At 32.3% G+C, this 12,029-nt stretch overlaps 1 protein-coding gene across 1 annotated transcript in view; it reads right to left on the reverse strand.

The window, feature by feature from the left end:
- Window positions 1-1,707: 1,707 nt before the first annotated feature.
- LOC124355035 overlaps window positions 1,708-12,029 on the reverse strand; it is a 28,495-nt gene continuing 18,173 nt past the window's right edge. Inside the window, exons 5-6 of the mRNA XM_046805940.1 lie at window positions 10,626-10,789; window positions 1,708-2,749 (exon numbers count right to left, since the gene is read on the reverse strand). Of these exons, the coding sequence (XP_046661896.1) occupies window positions 10,709-10,789 (81 nt within the window). The 3' untranslated portion in view covers window positions 1,708-2,749; window positions 10,626-10,708. The remainder of the gene's footprint in view (window positions 2,750-10,625; window positions 10,790-12,029) is intronic.

The following is a 12,029-nucleotide window of genomic DNA, read 5'->3' on the forward strand; positions in this document are numbered from 1 at the left end:
AATTTAACTCATACTTAACCTATAAGTTTCAATTTGGTACTGTATTTAACTTCATTATTTATGTACTGTACCGTACACAATTTGTCTTAATAAAATATTGTATGTCTATTTAATTAAAGTTTTCTTTGTTTATGTACGAAATGATGCACCCATTTTCATTTTTTATGTAATTAGTTCCTATAACTGTTCATTATCGTTATAAATAATTCCTCCTGGACCTGTTCGGATTAACCGACGTTCGGATTGCACGTGTTCGGATTAGCGGGACTCCACTGTATTAAAAATCAAGGTAACAATTATTGAGCCACGAAAATACCTTAAGACTGTAATTAAACTACAATTATGAAAAATAGTCGCTTATTGACCAAAGTAGTCTTTTCAGACCAATGTATTATTATATTTTCTTAATTGATCTGGACAATACAAACTCCACTACAGTACCATAAGCATATTACAAGAGCCAGAGGTAGAAAATTGTTGACTGAAGCAGACTTCTCAGACTAAATATTTAATTTTTTTTACTGTGGCAACAAGGCAATCTATACCATGGTATAAGAAATATAATTAACTCAAGCCATAAATGCTTCTTAAATAAGAGCTAGTGTAAAATTTGTTTAGCTTTTGAACCTCTTAACTATGAACAATGAAATAATATGTAACATAAACAAGTCTACTTTCAACTTAAAATAATTGTTATAGGCAAAGGATTTCATGAGGCTGTAGCTTACCAAACTACTTTTCGAAGACAACAGCTATAGCAGCACTCATTTGTCAATCATCTTCAAAAGCAGCGGATACACAATGTGAAAAATCAGAGTCGCTGTTCCATACTTTTCTATTATTTTTATTATGAGTGTCTATATCACTTTGATTCTGGGATACCAAATTTTTTGACATCTGCTCTTTCTATTTCAAATTCTTGATTGTTCAGTAATGGCTTTACCTGGTTACAGAGCTTAGTTACCTTTCTCATATAATTAATGATTGTGTCTGTTTTGTTTATATGAAATCCATCTCTAGCTAGAGAGGAGTAGTCGAAGCAAATTGCAATATCGTAAACTAAATCAGAATTAGTAATATTAATATATTCAGATTAGTTGAATAATTTAAAACGTTAATACCATTTTTAAAAAACTGAACAACTATTGTTGGATTAAAGGTCAAAACAAGGAGGGATCGATTGGACTGAGTTTGTACAGTAAGGTCTGCTCAGTGGATACCTGGATCCACAGTGCGAGTCTCATCCAGGAAAGATTTTTCTTTTGGTACGTGATGTCTGCTTCGAGAGGATGGAGCCAACCAAATTCGGTCGCTATTCCTTGACATGGTCTTTGATGAATGGCTGGAAGAAAGGTCTTACATTAGGAGTATAGAAAGGGTTCTGTCTCATGCCTACTAAAGAGAATTAAGATCTCTCCAATCAATCTATCCTGATTCCTTCTAACAGCCTGGGGAAAGAGGGTGGCTGTGGTGCTCACAATACTGATTCCACAATTCCACTAGGCTTAACACTTGCTGGTCCGTTCTGCATGCACAATATATGGCAAAGCCAAAATCAGACCAGATTGCAGGTACTAAAACTGTTTTTTTTTTTATTGGAAACACTTAATAATGCAAATATTTATTCCTACACTTGTTAATATTTAGACTTAAGATTGTTATAGATATCTAGCTGTCCTACAAGGTAATGGTAATAAGTGTTCTCAATCCATTAAAAAAATAATATATTTAAAATTACTTTACAAATTTTACAGAAAATGGTATGTATTCATTCAAACAAAAACTTTCAACAACAAAAAAGTCTACACGCCAGAATTAATTACTTTCTTTTTCTAAATTGTTTTAGACTTAAAGGTTGTAATGAGTTATATTATTTGTTATCAATACTGATTTGTTCAGTTATTCACTAAGTAAACATAGGAATATTTTAATAAAAAGTTAACTGTATAGATAATAACAATGAATAACAGAAAGGCAGAGGTTAAAAGTATTGTTTACCTTTATTTTTTAAACCAGAATCTATAATATTTGCTGTAAAAATATAATTTAAACCGGTTTACTTTTTTAATACAGTTGTCACAACTCATCTAATAGATAGTAACTTCAATGTATTTAAATTTGGGAGTTTCAATTTATAATAATAAGATGTATTCTAAAATACTAATGTTTAATTATAGATAATAACAATAAATTACAGTGAAAATACACATACCAGTGGTGGTGTTCTAAACAGTTATTTACAATATGTACAACACTGTATTATAAAGTTTAAAACTTTGTACATTGACATATTATTTTTTATTCGCATATAGTTATTACAAAACAGCTTTACTACAAAATATTTATTCTATTTGTATTTTTTTTTCTGTGTAACAATACAAACTAGAATATAAAACTGAAATACTTAAAGAAATTAATTTCAATAAATTAAACAAAATGTTTCTTATAAAAGAAATAATAGTTAATGTCAACGTCTGATACAAATTCAATCAACATCACAATTAAAAAAATGTCATGACCCCCATGTGAAAGTGTTATTTCTTACAAATATATGATTATTATGCCAAAGGATCGTTTGTAGATTCCAGTGTACTGGGCTCTTGGCTGGTTGTGCTCAACGAGGAATCTCTGTGTGTTGTATAAGGGCCAGGTAAGGTTGGGGAGTAGTAAGTGGTGCCTGCCTCAATACACCGTCTCTTGGAGCTGATTTGGTTTTCATTAGGGGGTTTGGTCTTTGCGTAGGGATTGTCTAGAAACAAAATTATTGTGTGATATACAAACAATAAATACTAAAATTGTAAATCAAGCATGTACACAAATTATATAATAATAGTTATTAATCTAAAATATATTTGCTAGATGAAGAATCTATAATCATGTCACAATAATTGGCTGAGTGCTAATGAAGCTTATTAATCAAGAGGCTGGAAAAATTGTATTTCTGTCTGTCTGTCCACATGATAATTAGAAAACAAACTGACCTATGGATTTAAAATTGACATGAAGCCTACATAAAGGCAACACTGAGTTCAATAATAAATAGTACATTCCATGGAATTTGGCTGAGCGTTAGCGAATATTTTTACACTGATTGGTCCACATACCGAACAGCACTCTCGATCTGCTAATGTGGAGATAATCGGTCTGCCAAAAAAAAAAGACTGACAATGAAAATATTGTCGACTGTCTCCAGCACATTGCCGGTGCCCCTTGGACTTGAGTTCAGGATGGAGGACATATCGATCGCTCATCGGCTGAGAGCTTACTCCACGAGAAAGGCATGTACATCCGCCGATTATTGTGCAGTTCGTCTCCAGACGCGTCAAGGAGGACTGGCTGAGGGCAGCGAGGACGAAGAAGAATTTAAACGCCGCGGACATCCACCCATCTCTCACACGGAGTAATGTATACGTGAACGACCACCTGACACCTCACAATAAAGCGCTTCTGGGGAAGGCTCGCCCGGCTTAAGCGAGAGGGGAAGATCGTCCTAGTCGGATTTTTCAACGGAAAGGTCGTCCATTAAGGCTGTGCTGAGGGTGCTGAGGCTGTTCGCGTCACCATGATGGAGGATCTCGACAGGTTTGACAAGAGATAACTTTCCTCTGTGGTCCGCATTACATAAGTAAGTTTATACGTCTATAAAATAGTTGTTTTTCTTTCGTTAGTATAATAATCAGGCTTTTTCTTTTGTTTTATTCACTTTTTATGTCATAAAGAAGATACTTTTAATTTTCATTTGTATTGTATTTATATAATCTAAAACTACATTTATAATTTTACAATACACCTTCTTATTAGAGAAAATAATATTTCATTTTTCTCTCGATAGGTTATTGTACGAGGAAACGATAAATTAAGTATGACAATGAGATTGATGTAATTAGTTATTATTAGTTTGGTGTATGGTTTTGTATTTTAATTTCTATGAGAAAGTCAAGTTACTAATAGGTAAGAGAGGCTCAAATTTTATATACAATTTTTCTTTTCATGTAAAATTTAATATCAGTATTTTTCGGAGTATAAATTCAGAACATAACTAACTATTTATTACTAATCAATTAAATATTTTCTAAATTACATATTTGCAATATTTTTTTTTCTTTAAGTGAGTAAAACATTGAAAAAATAAATTCAATTATTTTAGTATTGTTATATTTGCATTGTCTGTTTTTGGTAATAAATTGTCAGCAACTTATACAAGCATACGCTTGTTTATTATTCTTATTATTTTATTATGGTATACGCATCATAGGCCTAGGTGTAAGAAATTATGATTAATATTATATAGTTAAATACATTTAGTACTATTTTAATTTATGTACACAGATGTCTTTATTTAGTCTGTCTTTCCACTATTTAATATCTTTATTATTTAACCAGAAACTATTTTATGATAAAACTTAATGTTCAGAATTCACAAACTTCTAAATTTGTCTATGTAAGACTGCAATCTTTAAATTTGAAAAACTTTAAAATGTATAATTATGCAATCTTTTTAATCGTCTACTGAAATTGGCCATTTTAATGTAGTTACATTGTAATAATATGGATTTATATAAATGCATCTTACTGAAGTATAAATAAGTAACAGATTATATGCAATATTTAAGTGCTAATTAAACTTCTGTGTATGCCAGGGTACATATACGCATTTATAAAATATACTTTTATTACTTTCAAATATTTAGACTGGCCGGAGCGGGTGATTGGGCTTGAACGGCATAAATGGGTGAGAATGATGACAACTTCTTTGTTTTTCCACAACGATTGTTTAGAACTGGAAATCATATTTTGAATACAAAGATTTTTTTTTTAGTAGTAATTCTGTTGATAAACTTAAAATATTCCATTGCAATATAAGAAGTATTTCAAAAAACTTTGACGAACTTTTGATTTATTTAAATGATCTTCCTTCGCTAGATATAATAATATTGACAGAGTGTTGGTTGAGGGGAGGTGAGGAGGGGTGGACCATTGACGGGTTTGACTTTGTACTTACTGATAAAGCAGCGTAACAAGGCTGATGGTGTAGTAGTTGTTTACTACAATAACCGGTTGTCAGTTGCTGCATCACAGATTTCTATAGGTGACACGTACGGCATAAAACTCTACTTTAATTTTTGTCATAAAAACTTTTTGTCTCGTGGCTCTCTACCGTACGTTTGACTGCGACATTCAACTTTTTTTTGATTCTCTAGAACATTATCTTGACAGTTTGAATAAGGACGGAATAATTATCTTAGCTGGAGATTTCAACTTTGACTTGCTTGAAACAAACTCCCCTTATACTGACAGATACTTGAAATGTATAGTAGGTGCTGGTCTCATTCATTGTATAGATAAACCAACAAGGGTAACAAAATCAAGAAAGTCATGCCTGGATCACTTTATTATACGATATAAACGACATGAACAACGTACAGGCAGCTGTGTTACAGACTGAGATAACTGATCACTATAGCACTGGTCTTACAATTACTTTTTCCCCGTTACAGCACCATCGGTTATGACAAATACAGCACAGACGATTATAGACTTTGCACTCTTGTCCCGTAATCTTGCTCATATTGACTGGAAGACGATTTTTCAGAACGAAAATGTAAACGGTTCTACATACGAATTTGCAAAATTGGTAGGCCAAGCGATCGATAAATTCTAGAAAAAACCAATTAAAAAGTCATCTAGAATTCAAGAGGCTTAAGCCTTGGATTACAAATGATCTGATCAAATTAATTCCGCGATAGAGATAAATTGAGCAAAAAAATTAAAAAACAGCCTTTTAATATAATTCTTAAAAATAATTATCGAACGTTAAGGCAAATTTATTGCCAATTCTATCAAAACGTCTAAAGCGTATTTACTACAGGGCTAAATTAAACGAATATCAAAATAATCCTAAATTGTTTTGGACTGTAATTAACGAGTTGGCAGGTAAAAAAAATAATAAGGGTTTATTTCCGGTAGAAAGATATCTGCCTAATGTACCAAGTGTTACTCACGGTGTATGTAAAGAAGTCGCTAACGATTTCAACATGTTTTTTGCTAGCGTTGGATATAACTTGGCAAGTTCAATTAACAACCGGGGGTGCATTAATTATCGATGATGCAGATTACGGGCGAGACTCCACTGTTCACGCTTCGGACTGTCACTGAACTGGACCTATTCAGATACATTACTGCACTACGTGGCGGGTCCGCTCCTGGTTATGACGGCGTCACAGCTTCTGCACTCAAGATAATATTCATATTTTCTCTAAACCTTTTCTACATATTTTAAATCTTAGCTTGGGCGTACGGTATATTTCCTGATAGTTTTAAGTTAGCTAAAGTAATCCCACTTCACAAGGCTAGCACATTTACGGAGAAAAATAACTATGGTCCCATTTCTTGTTAAGTGTTTTCTCTAAGGTGCTGGAGAGATATCGTCAAAGAGCAGTTTGTAAATTACCTTCAACACAACCATATTTTAGCGGAGTGTCAATACGGGTTTAGGGCTGATAAAAACATTTCAGACGTTCTCTTTGATGTAAACAAAGAAATTTATCATACTTTGTCAGATGGTATGAGGAGCTTTTTAATTTTCCTTGACCTAAAGAAAGCATTTGATAGTGTAGATAGAAACAAATTAATTTACAAATTATCAGCTATAGGTGTAACGGGAAACGCTCTCGCATGGTTTAGGAGCTACCTTGCGGGACAGACGGCAGTTTGTGTCTGTCTGCGGTGTGAAATGGCGATGAGCTTCTGTGGATTATGGTGTAGTTCAAGGAAGCACTCTGGGCCCTATATTATTTTTAATATACATTAACAACATTTCAAAACTGCAGATTCATGGTAAAACCATTTCTTTTTGCTGACGACACGCTAATTTATTATCAAAGGTAAATCTTGGCAGGATGTTCAAAATAAAATCTTTAAATGACCTCATGACAATTAAAAAATGGATGGACCAAAATGTTTTATCACTTAACATCTCAAAAACTAAATTTATGCCCCTTTCTCTTACATCAAATTCAGATTACAACTTACACGATTTAATTATTCATAATTGTAATAATCTCTATAAACAATGCCTGTGGATGTAATAAAATCGAGAGAAAGTGTCGTCATACAAATATTTGGGTGTGTTGTTTGATTCTCGAATGAAATGGATAGATCACATTAATTTCTTAAAAATAAAGCAAGAAAGTATATATTTGCTTTTAGGCAGTTAAATAGCCATTTTGAGTTTTGATGAAACTAAAATCGTTTATTTTGCTTATGTGCAATCCCTTTTTTTATGGCATTCTAGCTTGGGGGGGTGCTTTTCCTTCACATACAAAAGTTTAGATATAGTTCAGAAATCTATTCTGAAAGCCGGTTTTGCGAAGTGTAGACGATATCCCTCTGATTTATTGTTTCAAGAAACAGGAATTCTGCCAATTAAAAAAATTTTTATTAAAGTCTTATTTATTCATATTTACAAACATTTCGGCTCCATTTTTTCTACAATCCCACATTTTTATAAAACAAGATATGCAAAATATAGTCGGAATTAACACTATTCACCAACATAAATCATTTGCGACAACAAACAGTTTTTTATCTAGCACACATTTTATATCGAAATTATTCTTAATAGTTTTAGAAATTTCAAGCTGTTCGACTCCCTCTCTTGAGTGGGTTTTTAAGAAACATGTCAAGGAGTTTTTGATTCTCATAGCAGCAGTGAGGGCCCCAGTTACTTATCATCTGTTGACTACAGACGGACCTAGACTATCACTGACAACTGACTGAGCATTGTCATTTCCCTCTCTCTCAAATTCCTCTTCCAAAACAATCCTATATAATTAATAAAATCCAATCACTTAAGTAATTAGCCTATTTTTTGTAATTTCTCACTCAATATTTTTATTTGTTTTGTCCTACTTTCTCCTCTATATTGCTGATTATCGGAATTCGAGGTTCATATCCGTAGTTTATTCTGCTTTAGATGTCTTCTTTCAATTATCAAATTTTATAAAATTAATCTACACTCTGCTCGAGATAAAAATTCGAATCGTAACAATTCAACTCGAGTCTACGCACAGGCCATTAAGGCCCATGTAGGCTCTTTTCCCTATTTGAATTTATCCAGAAATTATGTAGCAAACTTAATGCTGTTTATACTGGGTATGCGTGTATGTATGGGATATGTTTGTATATGCATGTGTATGTACATGTATGTGTGTATATATATGTCTCTTTATTCTATCATCTCTTTATTCATTATATTGATTTATTTATGTAACACAAGTCTTTTTATATTATTTAACGTTAATTATTTAATTTTAGTTTTTTAATTGTATTCTAGAATACTTCTGTATGTTTGTTTATATGAATTAGATAATATACAAATGCTACATTTGCTATCATTTCAATGTAAAGGTTTATTTTGTATTTCATTTCTTTTTGTGTGTGGAAAATAAACGTGATTTGATTTGAACGTGATTTGATTTGATTTTACACTGATTGGTCTATAGGTAGCCATAACGGCAATGAGAATGTAACAGAATCAATAACTTTGTAAACAAACTGAATATAATCATATGCGATTTTAACATGTGATATTTTATTTACAGAGTTGAAAGAAGAACAATGAAATGGAAAATCAATGTTAAAAACATTGGTGAGAAGATTTGATTTTGACACACTCTTGCGATGTAGTATCCTCCCTAGTTTACCGGAACCTTTTTTATTTGAATACTGCAATGAAACCTAAATTAATGAGCAAAAATATGAACTTATCATGTGGCAAGATATCTCGAGAACGATTTCATCAATATATTTTAAATTTTGCATAAACTCATTTCTATATAGACAAAAATGAGTGCTACGATGGTGTGTGTATATGTCCAACTATGAAATTTTGCTGAGTGTCATTTTGATGTCAGTATCTTTTCTATAAATTGTCTGTCTGTCTATCTTTTCACAGGACATCTTGAGAATAAAATGACTTTGAAATTTTCCATGCAATAGTCTGTTAAGTGACATGTATTGTGGCATGTTACCTTATATTTACTAAATACATAAAAATTTCAATTTTTTTAAGGACAATAGAACATTTAAGGTCATTCAATGAAGAATTCTGTAATAGAAAACCCAGTTGCAGATTGCTATAGAACACTACCTCCACCCACCTTACTACTAGTGGTGCCGTTGTTGCTTATAAATATATTAAATCCTTCAAAGCTAAGTACATTATCTTCTATGTATGGCGTTAGGTTTATTTCAAGTATACGATGTCATAAGAAGCAGATACAGATTGATATAAGTATTTAGTATATTCTTCAGATTCAGATCATTGACATTTTGAAAATAATAAGACACACATGAAAGGAGACCCACATGTTATTTGAAATTTTACAATTGAAGAAATATAATTTATGAACTTTATAGTGATGTAAATCTTGCCACCAGCTTTCCAGTTCATCAGCAAAGGTAAACCCAATATATAGCATAAAAATAAGTGGGCCTAATATGGATCTGTGGGTAAATCTCTTTGAATTGTTTTTGGTGATAAAGTGACCTTTGTACGTAAAATTATTGTAATACATTATTTCTCATACCATGATTAAAAATGTATTAGCAACAGACTTGAACAATTTCTACAGTTTTAAATCCAAGTATCAACCAGAAATTTTACATTCTTTCAACTTTATTTTCATACTATATTCATCCAATTTCTGTTTCAAATTAACCATTTACATGCTGTAAATAAGCTTTATGTGAACGGCAAAACTCTCCAAGAGACACAATACATTATTTTAAATATAATTTTATTTGGAGTTTATGTCAAAGTCTACCATTAAGTAAAAAATACAAATTCAGTTTTTATAAGGGATAATACAACACCGTCGTTTTATTTCTTAGCTAATAACGATATTGTGTTACCAATGTTTAATTCACAATACTTTTTATTTATTAGTTACTGTACTAATACAGAACCATAAAAAAACTAATTGAAGATTAATTAATTAATTAATTTTAGTATTGTAGAATGACTTTCCCAGTTGGCTTTTAGTGGATTTAAATTTAACCTTTGTTGGGTATTACTGTCTAATTTAATGGGTATGGAATGTTTCTAATATTTATATTATTGCTACATATTATGATTAAAGAATGACTTATCACCATTGAATGCTCTTTGTACTAAAAAGAAGGATCTAGCGTTCTTTGAAATAAATTGTGATAATGTTTTAACTTTATATATTCAGGTAAAACGTTTAATAATCTGAGCCTAGTTTGAATTATAGTTTGTAATAAATTTTAATCTATGTTATTAGGGTTTAGAAATGTAGTACACGTTTTATGTAATTATGAAAATTCTTTCATACATTAAAAAAAAACATTCCAGGTATAGTCGGTATCTATAATTCCAAATATTTTTACATGAATCGCTTTAATATCTTTATTAAATGCTCTGGTTTAATCTTTATTACAGCTTTGGTTTGTAAAACAAATAATTCCTAAAATTCGTCAGTATTCTGATTTTCTGTTCCGATTACTCTATAGGATAAGTGCGAGTACAATTCTCTTAATATGCCATTTTCCTCTTAATACGAGTACATGATTCCATAACATACAATATAATAATAAAGTACCTGGGTGCTGTTCGTTCTGGTGATTTCTCAAATCTTGACTGCTTGTAAATGATATAGAACAGAGAGAGCATACAAGCACACGTTCATTGTTGGTCTGATATGTACAATGACTGACTGCTAGGAGGTGGTCTAAGTCTCTCGGTCATACTGCCAGTCATCCTGCTCTAAAACACGCAATCACAAATCATTTTATTTAAATGAAAATTTAAATTTCAACTATCAGTATTTGGAACTTAATTTGCAGGTATACAACACTATCCAAATGATTACTTCCCTAGCTTAACCCTTTGCGCTCATGATATTATACACCTAGTTAGCCCCACAGCTCGTATTGACTGTATGCTGGTCCATCATGAGTTTCCCGTTTAACTCGGATTTTCTCAAATTGACCATTTTCTGATCCAACTATGTTAGAGCAATAATTGTGCTGCAGTTTATTTAATTTTGTTGTAAATAGTCCTGTATTTACCTCTTTAGGCTGCTATAATTCATGGACATTATGAACTACTTCTATAATGTGTTCTGTCAGCTGATTTATTCTTTTACCGACAGCACATTCAGGATGGGTAATGTTAGGGGGTAGGGGCCGCCTCCTATCGAGATCCATGAGGAAGAATTAGGGCACTAATCTCAAAGTCATGTCCCCCTGGAAGAAGGGGAGGCCAGCTCTGAACCAGTCTCTCCAGTCAAAGCATGCAGGGGGTAGCACAACCTTGTTGAGGTTAGCAAGAATATCTGATACTTAGGAAACGAACCCCACCAACTCCCAACAGTCATCTCCCGCAGTAGACTAAACTCATCAAATTGCCCTTGCACCCAGAATCTTGTTATTTGCGGTTAGTGATGTGCTGCTCCTGGACATACATAAAGTTGCCCATATTATTTAAATGACACATCAGTTTTAGCTGGAGGGGCAAGACTAGCGAAGGAGATTCACAAATTGATTCTGAATATTTGGAAAAAAGAAGTGATTCCAAATGAATGGAAGGAAGCGATAGTCATCCCTGTCCATAAGAAAGGTGACAAAAAAGAGTGCACCAACTACAGAGGAATTTCTCTCCTAAACTGTACCTACAAAGTGCTATCAAAGATTTTACAAAAAAGATTAGAGGAGTATACATCCAATATAATAGGTGACCACCAAGCAGGCTTTACTAGAGGTAGATCAACTACCGATCAAATATTCATACTGAAGGAGGCAATTGCCAAATACCATGAATTCAATAAATCCTTTCTATGCCTTTTTATTGATTTCTCCAAAGCATATGACTCGATTAGTAGAAGAAGACTCTGGAAGATTATGGAAAAGTATGGAATACCCAACAAATTAATAAACTTGTCAAAATCATGCTTATCAGGATCTAGATGCAAGGTTAAGATAAATGGGGAAATCTCGGAAAAGTT

Source organism: Homalodisca vitripennis, chromosome 2 (genome assembly GCF_021130785.1).
Source record: "Homalodisca vitripennis isolate AUS2020 chromosome 2, UT_GWSS_2.1, whole genome shotgun sequence".
In the NCBI taxonomy this organism is placed as follows: Eukaryota; Metazoa; Arthropoda; class Insecta; order Hemiptera; family Cicadellidae; genus Homalodisca; species Homalodisca vitripennis.